The sequence below is a fragment of the Glossina fuscipes genome, unplaced genomic scaffold, assembly GCF_014805625.2.
Source record: "Glossina fuscipes isolate IAEA_lab_2018 unplaced genomic scaffold, Yale_Gfus_2 121, whole genome shotgun sequence".
NCBI classification, from domain to species: Eukaryota; Metazoa; Arthropoda; class Insecta; order Diptera; family Glossinidae; genus Glossina; species Glossina fuscipes.
Window position 1 is genome coordinate 2,104,210 of NW_023998464.1, and position 25,594 is coordinate 2,129,803.

At 34.4% G+C, this 25,594-nt stretch overlaps 1 protein-coding gene across 1 annotated transcript in view; it reads left to right on the top strand.

Moving 5' to 3' along the window:
* The window catches only part of LOC119640384 (semaphorin-1A), a 338,686-nt gene that overhangs the window by 39,019 nt on the left and 274,073 nt on the right, over positions 1 to 25,594 (top strand). The window contains 1 exon segment of the mRNA XM_038038370.1: positions 16,583 to 17,128. Coding sequence (XP_037894298.1) covers positions 16,951 to 17,128 — 178 coding nt within the window. The 5' untranslated portion in view covers positions 16,583 to 16,950.

A 25,594-nucleotide genomic window follows, 5' to 3' on the forward strand; every position in this document is an offset into this window, starting at 1 on the left:
TCTGTAAAGTGCTCCTTTGATTTATTTGCTCCATTATTCAATATTTTATACGTTAATGTGATTTTTATGTTCATTCCCAGATCAGTGTGTAAGTTAAACGTACGTACTATTTTTCTTAATTTATGCATACATTTCAGTTCCATACGCATCGGCACGTATTGTATTGTTAGTTGTTTACGATTACTTACCGTTCGATATCACTAGTGACTTGAATAGTGTATAGAATGTTTAATATTATTGTCACCTTTGATTGTCTGAATATTTTGTATTATATTTGTTATGTTGCTAACCAACAATTCATATTAATTGTTCATTGTGGTGTATCAGGACATGATCTGATATAAATATTCCTTTTTATATTGTAATTAAAAGTAAGTATTTGTAAAAAAAGTAATTCGATGCTCCCTGGGCGAGTTCTAGCGTACATTCTTATATACCAATCGATGCAATCGCTTAGATATCGTAGCTTTATGTGGGCGAGTTAGATTGTTGTCTAAAAACATTCTAAATAATTCCGACATAAATGCTGTTTTAATATCTAAAATATGCAATCTGGCATACTGAAAACAGCGAAAAATCGTCGCAGACAATTGATGGCACAATTGCAAGACGTTGACGTTACGGAGAAAACCTTCAAACATGCTGTGCAAGTTTCTACGATTAGGAAAAACATTTTTCCGCGGTTGAGCAACATCTATGTGCAAAAGCTATCGATCGAACACTATGCGAGTGCCCTTGATGGCAATTCTTCACTTAAAATTCTTGAGATTATACATAACTTTTTGCAAGTGCCTTCATTTTTACGTTCTCAAGATAAGAAGAATGTTTGCTTGTGGTCGATGAAAAACGACAACTGTATTACCCCATAGAAGGCAATCCTTGAGTGTCGATAAGCCATCACGGCTAGAATAAGGCATAACATATTTTTCGTGAACGCGGTAAGAAACTGCTGCTGATCTTTTGCCCGAAGATTAGCAGCAGCGGCGTGTCCTGCCTCCTGCCTCCGTGCTGTAGCGTGTTTGATGCACTAGTTCTAACTGCCGAATTGCTTTTAGCCGATGTAGATTGATCGAATTGTCTTCCGCAGTTGTAAATGTGATTTGGCTAAAAGATTCCTTTGCAAACACAACTGTCGCTTGACATTTTCCTTAGTCATGGAGTATACTTTGGAAATTTTTCATCAGATTGTTGATAACCCCGTGAAATTCGTACTTTGAAATATATGATACTCATCCTTCGGTGTGACTGACGTCAAATGGTTCCATGGAGGCTGCAGCCGCGAAAATTCGTTGACTGTTGAGCGACTCAAAGATATTTTTGTTTTTCGGTGCTTTAACGACTTCCCCGGTATTGTATAATTTAAAACCTTGTTAATATGACAATGCATAATTAGTATATGAGAACATCCTTAAATAATGCTCGTGATTTTCTGATTGAAAGCATGTTTGAAAAGAGCTAATGCAAATTAAACAAATGGCACTTAAGTAAAAGCAGTAATACAAATTAACAACCATTTGTTATGTAGGTAAACTGTTATGGCGCACCGCCTTACATATATCACAAGTACCGATTATTGAAATTGAGTAATATCCAGCATTGCTCATCAGAAAAAGCGTCAGGTCATGAGACAACTCATAATGTTCGCTTGTCCCTTGGCATCTTTTGCGCTATGGTATACTCGTAGATTACGTTAACTGACTCAGTTTAAGAATGACAACGAGCTTTGCACGAAGAAGTCTGTAAAAACGATACGCAAAAATAGCCTTGACCATGAACTTGTTGAGCCAAATGTAATGCAAAAATCTATTAAGAAGCCTTTGCCGAATTGAAAGTGACCGTCTATCTGTCCACCCATCTTTAGCGCCTTCAAATTTAAAAAAAAATTGAGACTTAACATGTGGTTCTTACGTTTTGTTTGCAAATTTAATCACCGCCGGTACGCTGCTTCATAACAACTTAGCAATTGCCTCAAACGTGAACATGTTACGCTGTACCATATCTCAAAAATTGCGACCTGTAGTTCGAACACGAGAACAAGAAGAAAGGTTCAACAAAAAAATACCAGACGGACAGATGGACAGGCAAGCTTGGGTCGATTTTGAAACTGTTTCTAAATGGATGGGTCTAACGAAAGGTGGATCTATTCCATATCCTTCTACATGAATTTGATGTATCTTTGATGTACAGAGAGCGATATACGATATAAAGAATTTAAAAGTAATTTGCGGAAAGGAAATATTTGCTTTCACTATTGCGAAGATTGCGTTAAGCTTTTGCAGAATAGAATACAAAATGGAATCTCGCAACTACTAAACGTAGCAGCTTTGAGGATATATTACTTCTAATGTGAACCGGTCTTTCCTCTATTTGTGGCCCATGTTGTATTTTTCTGTTCTTCTACTAAAGCGAAGAATGTATTCGCTGTTTTAGTTATTGAGTGAATATCGTTAGAAGTAATGTGCAACATTATTTAAATAATTTTTCGTATAATTTTTACCAAATAAAAACTGAACGTGGTCTTTTTTAAGTTTCAAGCGCGCGCACGTGTACACAGGCAGGCGAAAAATATTTTTTAAAGCAATTGAATAACTTTTATTTTTTAAATTGTTTTTATAACATTTTATTGGTAAAATAGTTTCTGGTTTTTGATTTGATTTCAATTCATTTCCATAAAAGTGGTAAACATCCTAAGAGATGGCCAGAAGAAGAGAGGATGCCGGAGATATCAGATTATTTTCGTAGAAGCAGCATTGTTGCTTTAATGCAGTTTTTGTTCATTATTTTATTCCATCAAAAATATTATATAAAAAAAAAAAAGTGGAAAAGTTTTGTTAACTCAACTTCTTCAACCGAGTTTCTATAATATACTAGAAACTTTTCTAAGCAAAAAAAAAAAAAAACAAAAAAAATGGCAAAGAAATATGATAAATAAGCAAAATAAGAAACGAAAAGGATGGAAACATACATATAAGCGAACTAAATTGAAAGAGTTTTCTTTACAATTTCACTGAGATATATTCTAGGAAATGGAGTTTCCTCAAATATCATTTTCTACGTATATCGCAACCTTAGTTCAATTTTCCTCTTTTTATTGCTGCTGCAGAGAAGAGAGTAAATTTGGAAAAGTTGTATTATTAATGAACAAACGAATGGCGACTATCCACAGAGTGAAGATGCAAACAAATCGAAGGTACGGGAAGTTTAAGTTTACTATTTTCGCTAACCCACGCAGTCACACGCACAAATGTACAAGTACGAGTTTCTGTAAAGAAAGACAATTGCAATTCTGTGGTAAATATTAGATAAAGTGGTAGTACTAGGGGGACGAAGAGTAAGAAAAGCAGGTGTAAGTTGAAAACTTTTATTATCATTTTTATTCTACTGCATGGTTAAGCTAAACAAGAAGAACAAATAACTTTGTCATTTGGTTAGTCAGAGTAGCGAAAAGTGCACTCGCATCTAGTTACAAAGCTCAAATAATTTTATATACAACTTTGCAAAGTTTAGATAAAAAGATGTCGTTGAATCAATTTAACTGCAGCCGTGATTGGCAATAAATGAACTCCTTCCGTATTCAAGTAAAAGTTCAAATTTATACTTTTTTCTCTTTAAATATCTGAACTTTTGGCCCTTAATTAACCATATCAACAAAAAAAAAAAAAACACACGACACTTCTTTAGCTAAAAGAAGTTATCTTTTTCTATCAGTTTAAACGTGAGCAAAAAGGGCGACATTATCTTTAAAACGTTTGAGAAGCCCTACGTGCCACACTTCGTCTCTAATCTGTAAAGCAATGTTGAAGGAAATGTATTTTATGTTGTAAACTCTTCGAAGGTATTTCGCATTTTATGTGAATCACATTGATGGAGTACAGAAATGGGCTTCGCGGAGAGCCAGGCACAAGCTAGTGCGACAAAAGGAAAGCGCTTAGATAAACTAAGGGTACTGCTTGTTTACTTGTTTTTATTGACATGCGCCTTCTTTTATATAAATATGTGCTTCTATATACTTATATATTTGCCGTACTTACCGACAACACAATAGAACTCTTTCAGGGAAGAACTTATGAGTTCAAAGCACACAGTTGCTTTTCACTTTCCAAATTTTTTTGAAAATTCCATCAGTATATGAAGCGTAAAAATACGTTTTGCATATATTTTTGATAAATTTCAAGTATAATTCAAAAATACTTGTTATGTAGCTTTAGTCGACATCAAGGTAAAGATCATTTATTTGCGGAAAGACGTTGGTTAGTTAAGTCTGATACCCTTCAGATATAACAGTTTCACCAGGCTTAAGAGTTTCGTAGTAGATGATTTCTTTCCAGGTCTGCCAAAGGAAAATCTCGAGCGTTCTCAAGAATTAAATTTGTTGTACTTTCTGACTATTTTATGGCTTGCTACACTTTCACCCCAAGCCATTCATTTGCGAAGCTTCAGCGACCTTTTTTTCAATTTAAAATCCAAATCTCAAATGCTGCTTGTTGGCATCCATCTTTTTACTCTTTGATACCAACTCGACGACAGCAAGCAATCGAAACTTGTATCGAGTAAATATTAGTGTCTAAGCTATGTGCACTCCAAACATCGGACGCAGTGAATGCTTCAAGTATATTTTATTGGGCAACCTTTTTTAATACGCAAAACTTATTTGCAAACCTAATTTTTGAAGGGCTGAGATGGAAGTTGATAGTAAAAAACATTGCAAGCAGGCCTTCCCTTCACTATATGTATTGCAGACAGAAAAGATCGAAAGGATTACCTTCATCCATTAGCCGCCTGTTTATTTTTAATTATCCTCAAAAAGCTCCCACTTCTTGTATATAAAAGGTATGGTGAAATAATATATAGTACGATAACTGATCATCTCGTCGTGGAACAAGTAGCTTCATGTATTAATAATGCTAATGGGTTGCAAAACGCTAGATTTGGTTTTCGCTTGCATTCCAACCTCAATAGTGCAGGAATTTGTATTTACGTTTCCCTTAATTTGTCAAATGTGTTTGAAAGGGTCCCGCTACACGCATCACGAAAAATTTGTTTCGATAAATGGTTTCAACCGCGTTCCAAAGTTTCGATACCAATTGTCAATTCATGGCCTACGTAGCAACATTCTTCCGCTTCACAATTGTCGAATAAACGATAATCATGTATGCGACACCAAAATTAACGAATCTCTACTACGTGTTAAATGAACCTGAATGTTGTATGACATACAAGTAAGAATAAGAATACGCTTTTCTTCTTCTTCTTCTTCTTCTAAAGAATCGAAAATTCCACTTGTTTTTTCGACTTAATGCAGGCATTATGGTAATCTTCTATGCAAAAGTTAATCTTCACGTTGACAATGTTTCTTAAAAAAGATACCTTTGAACGACCTTGTAGATATATAGAAATTTACCCTGTACGTAAATATGCTTGCTTTTAACGATTACTATCGTTAGTCATTCTTAATGCAAAACCTTTTAACTAGACTATCTTCATCCGCACATTTTCAATAAATACCATAACTTTGTGAACTGGACTTTGGTTAGAAGAAAAGAGACTTACAATGCCAAAACCAAAGGATTAAAAACTTCACAGTTATCTTAATTGATGGGTATATATTCCAGTTTTGCTCTTTATTTAAACTCGTTATTTTTGGCAATGCTGTACTTAGCGCTTGTTTTTTCTTAACATCACATCTTCTATTAAGTGAAATAAAATATTGCTTGCAAAAATATTCCGAATTGTAAATACAGTTCGCTTCAGAACAACGAAACAAATGCTGTTCTGGGACAAGTAACTTTTCAATTCTTTGCAAAACAAAGAAATGTTCGTTGGTTTGTCCTTTGCCTGATGTTTTTTATTTGCGAGTTTATTTGTTTCTCAATCAAAATTTTTAAGCCATAAGCAAGAAAAACAACAAACTTACGCAAAGTAACGTTTTTAATAGAAACTTTCATTATTCAGTTTATTCTAAGAGTATTGATTACAGCTGTTGTGATGGTTACTACACAATACAGAGATGCGATAATTGGTTCAATTTTCACTCTTTAAAAAGAGTTTGTCGTTTTCCTTTTTTCTTTTGTAAATAGTTGTGTAGATAACAACCGTCGATGGATTTTTGGCCATTAAAATTGTCTTCTGCTTTAAACGTCTGCCAGGCATGTAAATATGAAACTTGAATTGCCCTTAGATGACCCTGACACACATTTATGTGAAGTTGTTCGGACATCTGACAACAATAAATTATCCTAACATACCGGCACATATCGCAACGTAAAAATACTTTTTCTAAGAACGGACATCTCGGGATATAGGAAAAAAAAATGCATTCGTACCGCAGCACAGTTGTTTTTTGCATCATGTCTTAAGGAAGATTGAAAGATGGATATGTTTTGAGAATCTCAGCCGAAAAAAGTTTTCGGGAGATCTAGGTGTGCTATCCCCAAGAATAGCGAGACTAAATTGCTTTCACAAGCAGACACTATTCTCAAAGTATCAGAAAAGGGTACACAAAGTCATATTTTTACATGGCCTCCGTTCGTCCATCCACAGAGTAAAACCGAATCGTGGCAACCTGAAAGCAGTGACTCACTTACCAAACTCGAAGCTTTCCAATTATGGGTTGCTGGGGTCGATGAGGCACGTCAGACAAAGACGAAAAATGCGTAACTTACGATGGGCAATAAAATGTTTTTATCGCTTTCATATAATGAATATGTGTTTTGTATGCAAAAATTTAGGTTTCATATGTACATAGCTGGTACGTCTGCAAATCTAAGATTGTAGGGCCGGACGACGAAATCGCAAAGTCGTCGGTCTACGAATATTTTACTTAGGGCCTGTTACATTGCTATGTAGTGACATGTATAGATGTACTCTGCTAATATGTTCGTTGTGTGAAAGACTCTTGATTTTATATTCGAAGCGAAAAGTTGTCCCTTCTCATGTGTTAGATATTGATTTAGTATTAACACAAAATTAAATGTTATATCGTAACATGTGAAGTCGGCTTCTTGGAAAAAAAAAGTATATTAACATTCAAACCGTGCCGTTGATTACCACTCTCTGTTTATGCATAAGTATCTTCTCGTTCTATTACTATTTAATAAGGTATATATTGTAGCCCTTTCTATTACAACTCCGTACCAGAAAATGTTTCTTTGTGTCCATGTTGTTTCTTTTAGATTACAAATTTGTATTTTAGTAGCACATTTGCATATACACTTTGTACGCATAAACAAAAAACACACATGTCAAGAAAATAAGTTTTATTAAATTATCTTATTTTATATTCTCTCTCTTGGCAATAATTTTCTATTTTCTTAAAATACCTAAAAAAAAGATAGAAAATCTAAATGAAATTACTTATGTAAAACGTTTTTAAAAAAAAAGAAAAAGGAAATCAAAAAAAAAAAACAAAGTGCCATTCAACCAGCAAAAAACTTCCTAACAGCACTCCTCTAGAAATGCTGCAGCTCGAAAACTAACTAACAACAATAGTAAACCCAACTGGAACAAGGAAATACTTGCGGCTCTCAACGAATTTGTATTGCATTAAAACAACACAAATCTCACGTATTTCAAATCATTTAAAGAATCATATTTATATACTTCGCTTTATGCACTTATTCGACATTTAATGTCGAGAAATTTTTGTCCTAAAATTGGACGCCTCGTGAACACCTCGAACGAGAGTGATTTACCTTGTGCAAGTTGAGCTAACGCGACGTTAAGGGACTCTGTAATATGACGCTGAGCCTTAGCTTGCTGGAAAATAATTTTATCGTACGTTTTCACATATTGCGTACCGCTCTCTTAAATGTTCTGCTCAATTACATCAATTGTTGGCTTGGAAACGTTACCTCGGCACGATATTTTCAATCAACCGTTAATAACTGCGTCCAGTGATGATAGACAGTTTGTGTAAATTCTTCCGAATACTGTGTATACCTAATTTCAAGTCAAATTGGTTGAATCCTTTGGTTGATTTAAATAATTATGAGCTATATCATGTGAGTGAGAAGCTTAAATTATTGCATTCGTAATTTTCTTTTATTTTGTCTATCACTATCTATTATTATGTATCCTTAATTAATTTGAAAAACAAAGCATAAAAAGTGGTTTCAATAAAACAAAAAAAATGAATTAGTATATTGTCGAATTTCACTCGCCATGAGGGTTGGTGTAGGAATTGCGATGTGTATACAAAGGCGACGTAGCAGTCGAAGAGATTAAAGTTCTAAGCAATATTTTAAGGCAATGATTAGGTAAGATATCCACATCAGGAAAACAAGGCTATTTCCGCTTGTGGCTAAGTATACGCCTACCTTTTCTGGTTTTTGATGTTTTGCATCTCGCTTCGGTGCTTGCATCAACAAATCAATTATACCCGGTAGTCAGTAAATATTCGTAGCATTCTCTTTTTGATACGAGTATGCATGCAGTAGTAGTCGTATTAGATCAAGTTGTACACTCGCACAGACAAGCTTGGACAAAAAAGATTTTTTCGAAAAAGTTCCTTAAAAAAATTATATAGAACATCTACCGTATACAAGCTCCAGAATAAATTGCTGTAGTGATAACAAAAACTTTAAATCACATTCTGACGTATATAGAGTTGGGCAGCATGCATACGCGTGGTTTCTATGCACTAATACACACACATGCCTTTGCCATGCAAAGAAAACGAAAAAGCGTGCTACGGAAGTAAATGCCTCACATACGACATTGCAGTGAAAATATTTGCAAATTTGTAGTGTACTTCTAAGAGCAATGTTTTTGTTTGTATAAATATACGTAAACGTTAAGAATTGTGTGTAGGATGTAAAGCACTAATGTACTTAAGCCCGTATATTACATGTCCTCTGCTATGCTATGTGCACGCTTGTGAGTGTATCGGGTATCAGAGCCTACTATTACAGCACCAACTTTTTGCTTGAAGTGTTTTGTGCTTTTATTTATATTATTTGTGTATTACATTCGTTTAGATGCACACACACAAAAGACTAAAACATTAAATAATACCACATAACTAGTTAAGAGTTGAGTACTCGCACATTGAAATTCCAACATACGCGAGAGAGGAAGAACGAAAAAGTGTAGAAAACCGCATTCGATGTACGGAATGCAGATCGACAATGCGTATCCAGTTTATAGAAAACTTACGATTTTTATACAGAATTTTGAAAAGTATTTTCGCGCACTTTATATAAAAAATATGCTTAAAAAAAGCTGCGGTACAAAATGCAATCCTTGTAAACGTAATAATTTTTATTTGGCTCAATACAGTTTGATGTTTGCCAACCGTGTTTTTTCTTGTGGATGCATACGAACATCCGCAACTGAATTTAAATTTTTATGTTTATTATTGCTTACATAGCGAGAGGGGGCTATATTGCAAACCTTTGATTAAAAGAATTTCCGTCTGGACATCGTTCGAAATGCTTATGACTGTAAAGGTTGAGATAAAAAGCTCAAAGTTTTTAGATATTATTAGCCTGAGGACTGTAGCTTATTTGCTACGCAGGATATTAATCTAAAACCCCATAATAATACTTACTCAGGTCATTTTAAAAACTTGCAATCAAGACAGATCACATTCGAAGTCTTTGTTTGATTTTCCTTCTACACATTATATAGATTGTAAAGAACTACAACAGCTCTTGTGCAACACGAAAAGTCGTTAACTATATTGCGCATCAGATTCGATGACATCAATCAATCAACTTATACCAACTACGATTATAAATTATTGTTATGAAATTCGCTTTTATAAGATACAGTCCGCATCACTAGATCGTGAATATTTCTATCAAGAGAAATACACTTCAAAGTTCTTTTATTTTACTACCTTGTCTTTGACAACAGTAGGAATATTTATTTGCAATTTATTTTTGGCCGCACTCTCAACTTCTACGGTCTTGCCAGACTAACTCTACCTGAATTTATGGTTTTATTTCTAATCCCAGCCTGGTTTTCCTCTAATCGTTTTCATCAGCCCACTTAGCTTTTACCTGTCTGCTTTTCCGTTAATCGTTTTCATCAGCCTGCAGCTGCATGAGGCGCCTGCAAATGCTCATTTGGTTTCTTTCTTTGATTTCCTTCTCTAGGGAATTTATTATTACGAAAATTACTTAGCTGACATTAACTGAAAGTGGGATTTTCGTAACATTATTAACGATTGAAATTTTTCTCTGCAAACTTCGGTCGCGTTAAATTACTCGAAGGTACGAGTCTTAATCATCGTACTGAGCAGCGCAAAAATTCTTCGTCACTGACCGCAACCGATTCCCGTTTTTTGACAGACTGTCTATTGAATCAATGATTAGCGAAACGCTAAAATTTAGGTGTGCTACCGTTTTCAAATTTTTTCTCTCAGATCCATTTTTGTTAATAGAGTCTAAAAACTTTATCTCAAACTTTTAATTTCTCGGCAAATGCGCCGAAGTATTTTCCAATCGCTCTTAGCCTCACATCTATTTAATAATTGTGTGGAGGCAGCTCCGCTAACAAACTTTTGTTTGGAAATGCTTCTAAATGATTATAAAATGATTAAAAACATCGGTTACTGAATTAGAGAAAGCACACCTCAATACGGAAGACATTGGGTTACACTATCCCGCTAAGAATTCACTTGACTCAAGTTGTGTTTTTGGAGATTTTAGCAAAAAGATTGAAATTTCAAAGAAAAATTCGCCTTCCACGTGTACTAGAAGGTTCAAAACATTCATTAGAAAGAACACTGGTATTTGCTAAACTTGCAGCGTGATTAGCGCTCAAGAGAAAATAATCGAACAACTACAAGAGTTGATTATCTCTTTTTCGTCAGATTTTTCCTATTGATTTTTCTACCCTTCCTCGACGAGAGCAGGCGAGAAAGTTTTAAATTAAAGCCGGTTCTACTTTTGAAGACCGGGTTTGAAATCGTGCGTATGGCGAAATTAATTTCTCTACGAACGTTTATCAAGAATACAAGTGGCGGCTCCAGAAAAAGGCTTCTGTGTGTGTGTAGCCAATGCTTTATGTTTTACAAAGTGTAGTATTAATTGATTAAAATATTTTTACTTGTTGCAGTAATTAAAAAAATATTTGAAAAGTAAAAATTCCTAAAATATTAATATGGAACGTTAAGGATCTTAAATTGTTATGCGTTTAATTAAAACAGCTTTTATTTACTGGTATTATATTCACATTTTCTGTTTTTATTTTGCCTTGCTATTACTATTAAATTCATTCGAAGGGTGTGAGGGAATAAGTTTTTATCGCTTATGGCAATGTTCATGGTATACTTTTAGTTTTTGCACATTGAACCTATGTATGTCTTCTACACAAACTTATGCTCAAGGTATGCAATTGTTAAGCTCTATGCTTGGCGGAAAACGATTGACATTTTTGCAGCTGGAATCATTTTTTTTTTTAAATAATTAAAATTACTTACATATAAAACCGCTAAGATTAACAACGCCAGCATCACCCTTATCTTTAGTGATATTGTTATGCCATCATGACTATCTCATCACTACCGCCATCCTTGTCTTCGTCATTTTAGCAATCAACATCAACACTATATACGGATGAATTCACACTAACTTAAAACAAGGATACGAATGAATGAATACCTTTTTGCTTTTGCGTATTCTGTGCACTTAATTTGACATTTGATCCTTTTTCTAGTTTTTGTAATGTGTTGCTGCCTGCGTTTTAAGTGTTAGTGAACTGCAAGTAATCCCATCGACATTTGCAAGCACTCAAATAGACTGTCATACATATATAAGCAAACAGTTCTCTAAAACAATTTTCTATGTACATACACGTAAAGTGTACGTATATATATGTGCGTAGGAATTTTCCAATCGCAAGGTGTACTAAAGTGTTACAGTTTTTAATTACCAACATTTCTTCCACTTATTATGTCAATACGTGTAAATCTACGTATTTATGCATATATATATATATATATATATATATGAATATGTATATATATGTGTACACGTACACATATATGTATAAAAGTGTATTTCATGGCGTACTTTATGCAACCAACATCGTCGAGACGTATGTGTGCGTGAGTTTGCTAACAAGTTAAATCCATACATGCATCTCTATGTACTTAAGGTAAATGTTTCAAAAGAATGGCGTATATCTACCCGTAAACTATCAGCATCATTCGCCCTCTCATCAGTTGCTCGCTCGTTTTATCTTAGAGCGTGCACACAAAAGCTAGTCATTACGTTGTTGTTGTGTGAGGTTGCCGCTTTCACAAAATGCTAACACAACGAGTAAACGAAATGACGCTGACTGATAGGTTAGTGGGTGCGGTGTACCGTGTAACATTACCTCATTTGGCCTTAGCCTATAAAAACAAATAATGACAAAAATCTAGAAAAAAATAAAGAAAAAACAAACAAAGTTAAACAAGCATGAAAAGAAAAATGTCATAAAAAGATTAAAACAAAATAGAAGAAAGAAATATCACAAAACTAAAGTGATATGAGTAAAAGTAACTACGCCAAGTGTGTAATGAGTTTCTCTGTATGACATTTACGTATCTGGGCAGAAAGAAACGTCAACTCAGAGAGGTTGTCTTGAAGAATGCTGTTTGTAAGCTTTTAAGCATATTTTTGTTGTAGTAAATAAAAAATTTGCCGGATTACGAGAACTGGAGAACTCATTATGTTTATCAAATAATTTTCATCTTTTTTTCGCAATCGAGCGCTGGAATATCAGTTAACTCCAAGTTTCCTAGTGCTTATGCTGCTGTTTTTGGCTTATCACGCCTGGCAACATAAATTGAGAGCATGCTTTCCACCAAGTATGCACATAGAAAACTGGTCTTTTTACATTGAAAATACGCTTTTATTATCGTATGAATATCTATTCGGAAAATGGTCCGTTGTTAGTTGTACAATTTATGGATGTCACGGCAAACAAACAGTTGCTCTTTTACGGCAAGGCAGCTCGGTTTTTTTTGTATATTTCTTTAAGAAGTAAAGTGCGTTTGCAATTGAGGCAAACAAGAGTTGATCGGAAAGCCTGGAGTTCGGTTAGTAAGCTGCACGGCCTAGCACTCCCCATATGAATGCTTCCGAAACGTAATGCGAAGCAACCTTGCCTGGGGACACATGGATTTTTTTTTCGACTCTTCGCTTGCTTTTGAAACAGCGAAATAGCCAAATCGATTATTTGTTAATGTTTGGTGCTATCCATTTCACTCTTCTCTTCCCACCAAGCGTAGAATACCGTTTTCCTGCCAAAGCGACTCAGCCTCGCAGTCGGGGTACGTCCGGATCTAGCATAAACTCTTATGCCTGGGATTCTCAAAATAAATCGACTTTTCATCCCGGGTTAGATTACGATACAAAAACACCTTCTTTTACATCGTTCGGGCGCAGAAAAAATGCTGTCGACGTGTACTCTTTTTGTTAGTACAAAACTTTACGTTTTCCTTGTTATTACGATTGTTTATTGTTGCTAGATAGCCAAGGTAGATAAAATTTCAGATATATACACGCGGTTGTTTAAGATATCTACGGGCAAATTCCGATTTCATATTTACTTCTCTGGTACTCGCAAACTATAAAGCATACATGCGCGTGCGATAGACATTTCCTTGTGCGTCCTACAGAAGTGGGAAAAATTAGCCACTTAATATGGTGGGCGTCGAAATTTGTTTTTGCTTTTGCCGTTTTTCTCCTTTGCTGTTAAAGGCGGGATGAGAGTGGATGGGTATAGTGTATAATGATTCGGCCAACCGGATGATCTAATACAATTTTCTTGTTTGTTCCGTTAGTTCGATTTGACGATGAGATGGCTGATGGTGAGCGCAAAAGCGCTTCTTTAAATTTGCATTGTTTTCTTTTTATCAAAGAATATTTTAGAAGAAATCTCTCATTTTAAATGATTTTAATGGTTTACATTAACTTTTTTTATGGCAAATTTTCCGGTATATTATGCCACAAACAAAGCGCTAAAATTTCGACAAGAAAGGGATGAGTTTAATTTTCTCATATTAAAAGGAAACCAGAAATGCGTGAACTTTAAATTTAAAGTGTTTAATATCGAAATATGCTACTTATTCTAAAAGATTTATTGAGTTCTGTTTACGCTTATTCACTGCTTTGAATACTTCAGCAGAGTACTTTTCGAAATACTTGATTTTAATCATGCATTAGATCGGTATACCAGTTAAACAGGTTTTCAAATTTATCTAAAGAAATGCATTTTCAGATGATTACAGAACTTAAAGTAAAGGAAATTGCAGCACTTTGGGAATTATGCTCCACTTCAGTTGTTTCATTTTATACAATTGCAAGGCATACACTTATAGATAATGAAATACTTATGTTCTGTATTTTCATATTCGCATTTCTATATACGTTTTATATATTCATATGTGTATATATTTACATTCTTGATAGCCTGGGTAAATTTTAACACACATATTGGTCGAAAGCTTTATATTTCTGATAAAACTTTCGTAAAATGATTTAATGTGTTCTTCAAAACAAAAAAGAAAATTATAGTCGGCATGGCCGGCCCTGAGGTGCCTTACACCACTTCGTCTAGTGCAGCTGTTCGCTCGTGTTGGTAGTAAGACACCAAAAATTGCACATTATTTTTATGCAAAGGCATACTTTTCGTGAACGCCCGCATATTGGAAGATGTCTGAAACAGCACATCATGTGATCTAAATTTGGCACACTTTTTATTGAAATTGAATTTCTACCATAAAAAGCTAGAAAATAGACTTTTCCTCTATGCACCGGCTTACTTTTCGTGATAACCCTACATTATATACATTAGGGTCTAAAAAATAGACATATGTGATCCAAATTCTCCATCGCTAATTTTTTTTTCTAAATTGTTGCTACGAATCAATTTCCACCATAAAGTATTAAAAATTAAGCCTTTTTCTGAAGGGATTATTATTCATCAGAATTTCTATAGGCAATAATGTCTTGGAGACCCTTATGGTTGCAAGAAGAATCGTTCAATGCCTACACATTTGTTCTCCCTTCTTTACACCACCTTTATTTTAGTTCACTTCCTTTCTGTAGTTGGATGCCAGTGCGTTAGTAAATTTGATTGGACGGCTTCGCACTATTTGAATTTGCGCATGCACTTCTTCGAAAGCAGCCACTGTACAAAACATTTAGGGAAATTCAAAGGTAAGATGTAACGGTTTGGCATAGCAGTTGAAGAATATAAACACGAAACATTTTTTCGGAATTCGAGAATAGTCTGAAGAAAAATTAGGTAATAAACCAGCTATGGAAAAAGTACTATTCACCAATGCACAACTCTTTGACTAATCGATTCACTCATTTTGGTCTGAAATAAACGCAAAAACAATGTATGCGTAAGCTTGCTAAGTCTATTCAACGACGGCTGTTCGAGTTGACATGATTGCAGGTAAAGTTTGACGCAGTTTTTTTAGCTTACAGTCTTAAACGAACAGCCATAGCACAAACACTGACGCTTAAAGATCATCGTAGTCAATAACAGACGAGATGTAGAAGTGGTGTGAAAATCACCTTGAGTGCCTAACTGACACCCCCACGCTTAAAGTAACAAAACGTCCATTCGAATTTTTTTTTTTTTTATACATTTTTCTTTCTTTGAGAAGAACTCATTTTGATTTAGAAATCTCTTTTGAAATAGCAGCAGTAATCACACCATGAGTCTTGGGGGTTAAATGGTAACCATGAGTTAAAAGGCTCATTAGCTACTAAACTACTACTAAAACTACTATTAAAAACTGCTATTAAATAGATATGCACTCAGGCTTGATCTCACTTAAAAGTGTGGGAACTGCGATTGAGTTGTAATATATGTGGGACCATGCAGAGCATGCACGAAAGAGTTGCAAAAAGATAATAAAATTTAACACCAAAATAGTAATCAAAAAGAATGAGAGTTTCATTGAAAGCTGGTCCCGTAAGTCAATGAACAACGAAATTACAGTAAAATGGTTTGTTAATAATTATCAGGATATTAAACTGAGCTTGAATCTATTGATATTTCTGCAACGAATAAATAGTGAAAAATGTACTATTCTGGGAAACTTTGCATACTTCTCGTAAACTTTGTTTGACTTTTCATACTGATGAGAAGTTTCCAAAACAAAAAATTTGTACCTGCTGACAATGTGGAAGGATTATTTCACTTCATTGAACGAATCAAGTGAACAAAAACATGCATGCATCCGTTTTATATGATTTACGCGAGTTCACATGATTAACTTAATTATTCCGGCTTAGCTGTGTTTTACCTGAGATTACGAGAAGAAAACATCGAACAACTTATACATTTTTTTGATTAATTACGACAAAGCCTCTAATATTGAAATCAAATGTAAGTTGAAGTTAACTCATTTACTTACCACATGCAAATTCGCTGAGTTTTGAAAATCTCTGGCCCGCATATTTTTTCCGCGAGCAATTTTAGCCAGGATTCAAGTAAAAGTTTATATATAGAAATTTACAATATGTTTATTGCGACTTTTGCTGCCATGCAGCTGTGATATGTTTAAGAAGAAAAGAATTCCATTTAAGAAATTTTTTAAGATTTAAAACTTTTTTTCTTCTCTTTGCAGATTGAATGCAGTTTATGCAGCTGTTAAAAATATGAAAAAATTACGAACTTTTAATAGAGTTGAGCGCGTGTGAGAAAAAAAGAGGAAAACAATAAATATTAGCAATGCCTCCTTTCTTTCGTAAATAGTTTTTATTTTTCATAGAACAATTTTGTTTTTCTCATAAAAAAATCTTAACTGAAAATGACATAGAATCCATGAAATACCCGTTTTTTTCTTTTTCGTTTTTATTAACAATAAAAAAAAAATAAATAAATAAGTAAAAATATTTTGAAAATATTACAAACAATTCCCAAAACATTACGAAACTGATAAAAGATTAAATTAGAAAGAAAAAGCAAAAAAAAAAAAAAATCAAATAAAGAAAAATGGAAAAAAAGTCGAAAAAGAAATCGAAATCGCATGCCACCACGCATACGGTACGAAATGTATTTTGTGCAGATTGCAGTGTTGCCACGCAAGTCTTCCTCATACTGACGCTATTCGTGATTGGAAATTTAAGTGCCTGGCAGGAGAATGTACGACCTAAACTCTATGTGGAATTAGGTGAGTAATAGTTGTGAGCATACAATCATTTTCGTTTTGATTTTTATTTATTTCCTTTTGTCTCTTTTTTTTTTTTTTTTTTTTTTTTTTTTTTTTTGTATTGCGAAATTACAGACACAAGCAATTTTAAAGTTATTATTTAAGTTTACCTCTTAGAACTGTATAAGAGTTAGAAAGTTGACAACAACGAATGCCTTATGCAAGATTTCTCTACTTTTTGATGTACAACTTCGTCTTCGCGCTTTTGATGATAACACCATGTCGTTCAGTCAGTCTCGTAGCATTATTGAATTTCAAATAAACGGGAAAATTTATGTGGCTTATGCCAAATTATGGGAATTCTAGAAAGAAAGAAAAAATTTGTCGATTTAATACGAGGGAATACGTGACAAAACAATTTAAATTTTAGCCATTATTAAGAGAGAGAGAGACTGAGCCACGTAAAGCCGTAGAAATGTAACCTTATGAAGGTTGGCTTATTAACAATAGCAGGCCTTCGATGTCCATTGTTGAAATGGAATTGTTTTCAATACTTATGTCTCTTCTTCAACTGAATTCATTCATCGACAAAGCAGTAACTCGCACATAAGTGGGCTAGCATTGCAAACGCGGAAGCGGAAAGAGAGAATGGCGTTATAACCTACCAAGCTATGGAATTAATATACCTTCCTTCTTGGACGTAATTGAAATAGCGTAACATGTGCTGTTAGTACACCAATCTGAAATATTCTTGCGTGCGTCGCATGATGTACAGAGTCATGCCCAACAAAACTACCGTTTAATAGTTAAAGAGAAGATTTTTTTCTTTGGCGAGTGCACGTACGTGGCAATCCGATATGTACCATATTAATAGTTGCAACGTTTGTAAAAGAAATATACGAAAGTGAGAAAAAACGCAATTAACTTTATGTTTCGTTCACGCTAGTTGTTGCCGCACATGCAATAATTGTAGGTGCTCGTTCGAATGCCACAACAAAATTACGAGAATGATTATATGTAAGTACATATAGAATTCGCAGTTAATTCCTTATATATTGTCCTTGTCCTTTATTTGAAGTGAACGTGCAGTTCGTTAATAGCGAAGGCTCAAAAAAAAAAAAAAAAAGGAAGGAAACCGCCGAAAGTAGGTCAATAGCTGAACTTTACTTTAAAGGAAGATTTGTTCCCAAATACATGTACTATAAAAGTATTACTATGAAGCCCTTATAAAAAGTAATTCAGTTAACAATAGCAGCCAATGTAGGCAACGCCTAAATTCCCTCAATACGCTGCATTCAATAATGGCAGCTTACGACATTTGCGCAGTTGGTGTTTTATTGCATTCCCTTCTATATGGATAGTAACTTAATGCAATAATTTCTTATGGCATTAGAACTCAAGACGAAAAAGAAAAAATACGAAACGGGAGGTGAAAAAAAGATGTCTAATTCAAGCGAAGTCCTTTAAAAAAGTGGTATGCTCGCTTATGTTTCTACTTTGCTCGCCTTGAAATATGATCCATACCTTTAATTACGCCACCTTAGTGTACCGCTTCGTTGTCCCCCTTTTTGGAATAAAAAAAAAAGAAAAAAGGTTCCCTCTTTTTTGATTAAGAACGTCTCTTTAAAATAAAGCGATAAATATTAAGTCTTGCGGATATTCCCCAGACATCACCACGTATAGTGAATTAGAGCGCGAATCGTTTAATATTTGCATCAAATATAATTTGTAATCCGCTAAAGTTATACTAAAAGAATATTTTTTGGAAATTCTATCAACACAAAGTTTTTATTATTCCGACTATTGAAGGTCCCCCATACAACAGAGACGCGGCCAACAGATACGACTAAATGGACTTTGCAAGATTTATAAGACGAATTTATCGACGTTATTACCGGATTAAGAGGCTCAGAATAAGATGTCAGTCAACAAGTTTGTAGCATGACATATGGATGCTGTCACTATTCACAGACTAATACGATTTTCAAAGAGCACTAACTTTCAAACGAAATGTTTCAAAAATTCATAGCATTCCAACGATTCCTTTGCAAGTTACAATTGTTTTAATGAGCGGAGTTTGTAATTTTCAAAACAATTGAAAAATCTGAATTTCGTGTGTGAAGTAAACGTTGCGTTTCGATGGGATAGAGAGTTGTTCAAAATCAGCATTTCTTTGCGGGATGCTGATGGTGACTCTTGTCTGTCGAAGTAATGTCCAATAAATTTGCGGATAGTTGGCTAATTTTGAATAAAGCCGTGTGAGCAGCGATTATGCTGAACGGTCTAGTCGCCCGAATTCAGCATTTGTTACAGAACACATAAATTCGTTTCCGAAGAGCGAAAAACGAAGTTGTCTGAGATAATAGGCGCACCTTAATGATATCAGAACATAGCATATTTACTATGTTGCATTTGCCCCGAGGGGCATCTGTTTGAAGTGGGTACCGCGTTTACTAGCGCTTTCGATAATGTGTTGACGACTCAGAGCCCTAGTTGGCGCTTTTTAGGCAAAATAAAAAAATTTTTTTTCATACTATAGTCAGCTGGACGGACAGCGGCTGAAAACGTCCAAAGGGACCAAATAAGTAACTTGTAATTTGATGGTCGAAATGTCGCAAAATCTGAACACACTTCCTTTGAAAGTTGTTGGTATTATTTAAAAATCATATGGATTCGGCAATAGTAGCGACATCTATATATTGTGTTCCATGAAATAAATTCACTATGGTTAAAATATATTAATCTCTCTTCTGCGTTAAATATTCTGCTTTAATCAATTGTGATTGCACAGAATTGCAGACGTTGCAAGCACCCCTGAAGTATAACTTGCCCAAGCCAATATAGCTATGTTTATATTAATATGCCGCTGCTTCACGTAAGACTGCGAAACGTTTACCACTCATTTACAGAGACTTTAACCCGTTTTTACCACCGCCTAACTCAATTAGTGTAGAATTAAATATTTAATGAAATAACTTGGAATATAGTTGGAAATTTCTACAACCCTCATAACATACATTCTTATCAGACCATAAAGTAAAGAATTTACTGCTTACACGGACAAATGCTCATATTTAACACTTGTTAAGGGAGAAAAACAAAAAAGAACAACATGACGATACCCGTCGTTCGCTATATGAAATAATTTTTTGTATATTGTTCTGTTCAAGTGTTTGCTTAACAGCCCCGACGAACATAGATGGACATATACAAGCACCTTCACTCTCCCTCCATAATGGCTCTGTTTTTTTTTCGTAAGACAGACTGTATAGAAAGATGTTATCAAAATGAAGTCTCGTTCTCTCGAACTTCTCTTGACTCAATTCTCCTTGCCGTAGTTGTAGGTACGAGCAGCTACTGACTGCTTGAATATTGTGTACGTTGCAATTGTAACACGAGAAATAGACAATTGACTTGAAATTATGTGCACTTCCGCTAAACGCAATTAGACAAGTGAGATTACTATGTACGTATGGCTGTAATGCAACTGAGCCGTTGTCGATGTATGCATTGGACTATGGTCGAAAATCTTTAGAAAAAAAAAAAAGAAAAAAAGACACATTTACACAAAACCGATGTACGACAAATTGTTTATGTAGAATGAGATATTAAACAGACTATAAGACACTTTGCACACTCTTGCGAAATTATATTTATTTTGACCCGGACACGTACTTATGCCACGCCACTGACAGTTTAATTTGCTAAGGAACATGCTGTAATTATACTTGAATACTTCGTATATGAATTCCTGTCTGCCTTACTAACCATTTAAATGCACATTTTCAGCATTTCCTGCGGTCAACAAATTAGTCTGTAATAGTAATTACAAATGTCTGCTTAAATTTTATAATCAACAGGAAGAATACACCCTTAGCACCCTCTTGAACACCTGCGCATGGGGCCAGGAAACCTCATAAAGTACATGAAGTACTTTCTTTGCATTGACTTGTCCGAGCCGCCTGAACATGCATTGTTCTTTCTACGTGTCCTTGGTGGGATAGATTGCAAATTACTTTTACTATTAACATATTACCTTATGAATGCCGAAAAAGACCACACTGAACATGCTAAGCGATGATTTAACAAAGAACATATCCGCAGCGTTTGACAAATGCTTCATTTATGCCTTTTAGGTCGCGGTAAGGCCACGGAACCTTGCTCGGCTCACTCGAGACTCGCTATTCAACCGTACGGCAACACCCTTTTTCTACATCACACACGCAAATTATTAAGGTCTTTAATGCAATCTTTTGTCATAATATATTAGCACCAAGTTTCGCTCGTTATAATCATCCCGGTAATCGAATTATTGAAAAAAAAGGAAATGTCAGGTAAAGTCAGCCGAAAATATTATCATGGGCGACGCAGATTTAATAGGTCGCCATTGTATATCAAGAAGATGATGAAAGATGAAAGAAATCACGTACTAGTTTATTATTATTCAATGCGAAATGAAACAAATTTTTCAAAAATATTTTTCGTTAAATGACTTTTAATGGTTTTAAACATTCTAGAATATAGGGAAAAGAGTTTCTCTTTCAAATATCTCTGCATTTCTTTGAGTTTGGACGGCTAGATTAAATGTGCTATTTTATTTATTTTGGACCAAAGGAGGCATAGGTCAAAGAACCACTTAAATTAAGCACGCTTGGCTAAAATGGATCCGAACATTGCTATTTTGTCAACATTTTTCAAAGATAATTTTTTTTTTAACACTTAAATATATGATCAATAATCGCTTGTAAGTTTTTTGCTGAAATTATCGCCATGCGCCCCATGTTCGGTTAAACTAATTTGTGGTACAAAAAATAATAGCTGGCACTATAAAAAATTATTAAAAACTTGAAAAATAAAAAAAAAACATTTCATTAATTTTCATACATATATATATATATATATATAAATGAAAATCTTCGGCAATTAGTATGGAACAAATTTTCTCTTTGGAACAGATCGCTGTATGACTTTCCATTAGCGATTATTTAGCAGACTCTAAATTTCAGCGCAAAGCCATTTCCAAATTGATTAGATTACATTCAGAACACCCAATAAGCATTTTTCAACATCATATTGACAAAAATATTTCGCCTGTATGCTACTTCTCCGGTGTAAATGATGGTTTTTTCTGCAACCATTGGCTTGGATTCTTGTGCATTCTTTCGTAATTTAAAAACTCGGCTCTTCGGTCATGCCAAGTATTCAGCATCCCTTGATTGCAGCAAATTGTACTCTTTCTGCAAACTTTCAAACAAATTTCGAAACCATATTTAAATTTTTTGAAACTTTAAATCTTCTCTACTCATACACTCTTGCAAAGCCACTTATGTAATCAACATGGGTATAACACTTTAAAACTGTAGTTTGTTCCTTTTTATGCCCTATACTATTTGTGGCACAAGGGTATATTCAATCCGTGCGGATGTATGCAACGTCCAGAAAGACATGAGATAGATGGGGCTTTTATTACATCGATCGATTAGGAAAGTGCTTCTAAACTTGCTTGCACGTCTGTTCGTCGTGTGTTTTTATCTTCATCTTAGAGATCGCAATTTTTGATACATTTTGATAAAATTCGGTACGATGCGATCAGTTTTTCGAACACTTTCCATGTAACACCTTCTTTTGGAAAGCCGTTATTCGAATAACTGCTTTAAGCAAAGGGTATTTAATGGTGTGGACCCTATTACACTATAGTGTTTTTATTTGTTTTTAGTTGTAGTTTAAATTGCTAAATAAATAAATAATAAATAAAATAAATATTCACCATCGCAACGGGCAACATATCGCTAATATAGAAATTACATTTGCGATATCTAGAAAGTATATAAATTGTTGGTTAACATGAGATGTTAAATTTCAATATCCGCTAAGGCATGTGTGCTGTATATGCTGCTTTGTTCATCACCTGCGTGTGAAACTCTCAAGATCGCAACAGTTATGATTAGTGTCTGGAATCCTTGTTCAAGTCGTATTTAATATTTTTATTAAACCTTCATTTCACATATAAATTTATTTCCTCAATCAATATCGTTTTTTATGGATACTTAGGTTGATATTCAACTTTGCTGAGGTATCCTTTGAAACTGACCATCGTTAGTTTCCCCTTTGAAGTGATGCGTATTTGAAACATTTTATAATAAGCTCATAATTTCTGTTAGCAGTACAAACTGTTTGAAATTATTTTTATTGAAATTGCTTTCATTGTAATTTACGTTAATATTTGATATTTATTTGACGATTTGAGCAAATCCAATATTTAAATAAAAGTTTTCCTCATTCCTTTTGCTTGTTTCCAATTCATTTTGCTTAACAAGCCAAAAACGAAAAAAAGAAAGACATAAATAAATAAAAAAAAATATAAAAAAAAAAAACAAGAAAAAGCAGGAAACTCTTTCTAAGAATTCCCTGCGCTCACGATAATAAGGAAATTCCTTGTTGTAGAACTTTTTCTTTGCTTTTCCAAAAAGAAAAAAGCTATGTCCGCGTTAAGATGGACTTTGCATATCCCCTACACGAGGCACATATAGATATTTCTTAATAATTCCTACCGGTCGATGCATCAGTCAGTCCAGTCCCTCTTTATTGCAGGTAGTTTTTGCTTAGTTCTGTTTAGAGCATAAATTGCGACCAATTGATGCAGACGATAAGTTATTTAATTCGCCAAAAGACTCAAAAATATTCGATTTTAAAGGTTTTTACTTTTTAGCTACTACTGCTCTAGTTACTTATGCGCGTATATTTGCTTCTCTAAGAATTTCGGTTTCGAAGGGGCAGAACACTATCGTTGAATATCACAAATGTAATGATATAATTAGTGTGCCGAGACGACGCTATGAGATCGGTAGAAGAGCAAAAAAGAAGAAAAAAAAGTTAGAGAGAAATTGTGGCTTATGCTGGCAATTGGAAGAAAAACTCGATGGCTGTGAATGGATAACTTTTTTGGCTTTTCTTAGAGTTATTTTATCTTAACAAATGTGTATCACGTGCCTGTTAGATTTAAGGCTGCTGTAAGGATTGACGCTGATGGCGATGAGGCTGATGATGGTTGATGGTGGTGGTGGTGATAGTAATGCTGCCGTTGCGAGTATCATGATGCTTTTGCAAACACAACCGAATCCACTTTATATATTTTGTAATTGTTTTTGTTGTTCTTATTTCAATCTATAGACAACAGATGTTGGTTTGCATTTTTGCCATGTATGGTGCAGTATGAAAAAAAAAGAAAGCAAAAAAACGAAAAGAAACGAAAAACTGCAAAAAGAATCATGCGCATTATGTACAAGTTTTTGTAGTGATTTTGTTGTTATTCTTTCTGTTTATATTCAAATGCACAAATGTCTGAATGCATGTTGGCTGACATTGTTATGTATGCCATCCGCCCCAATGCTTTACTGATGAGGTTGCCAAATGTAAGACAAAAAAAAGGCATAGCTTTTCTCTATGTATAGATAGATCAATGTGTATGTGTGTCTTATGAGTGTACTAGTGGTCTCATTGCTCATTTAGCAATGTAATGCAAATATCAGATGATGCAGAATTTGCTTCATTGAATACATTCGACCGACACTGTGGTTGCAATTCAACCAGTAGGGAATGCTAATGTTCCTCGTTTTCTTCTTTTTCACGCTCAGGGTTGTTGTACATAGTCTGACTCTCTTGTATGTATTTTGTTGGCACAAATGTACTTATTTAGTGCACGTGCATGTGAATAAGTTGAAATCTCGTCTAGATTACCAGAAAAAGTTTGTCTTTTGCCAAAAAAAGGCAAAGAAGATGGATTTATTTTGTGCATACGAAACCAGGAAATCAAAAAAAAAAAAAAAACATTTGAAGCATAAAGTATAAATTTCCCAACTTTGACTCAAGTAAATAAATGTACGATGGTGTGGTGATGTACGATTTGCATGCCAACCACAAAGCTTTTCGTGCATGTATATGGTAATGATGATGATAATGTTAATGATGACGTATTAGTATTAGTATTTGCATGCATGTATCTAAGTACATGGGCATATCAGTTTGCATATTATTGCCAAATCAGCATTTATATCCTTGTACTTCTTCTTTTTTCTTGCTCTTGGTATCAGTGTGATTCTCGACATTTCCTTAAGGGTGTTTGCAAAATATTTAGCATTATTTTAATGGAAAATACGGATATCAAAGATCTAACATTTTTTACCTATTCGGTACGTGAAGAATATTGAGAGAGGTTTGCCGCTAAGTGATGTTTAGTGCCATACACCGTACAAAGTTGAACATACCGCGTCACATTGCCGCACGTTTCAAAGGTGACTTGACTCACTTCAGTCTGTGATTGTTATGCAGACAGTTTTGTATTTCGTGAATTATGTCAAAAGCTACATAAGTAAAAACCGGAAAAAGTTTGTTGTTTTACGGTCAAGATGCTCTATTGAAAGCAACAGTATGCAGATAGCTTGCTTGCTCCTGTTATCGAAATTTCGATTTCAAAAATACACTTTCATG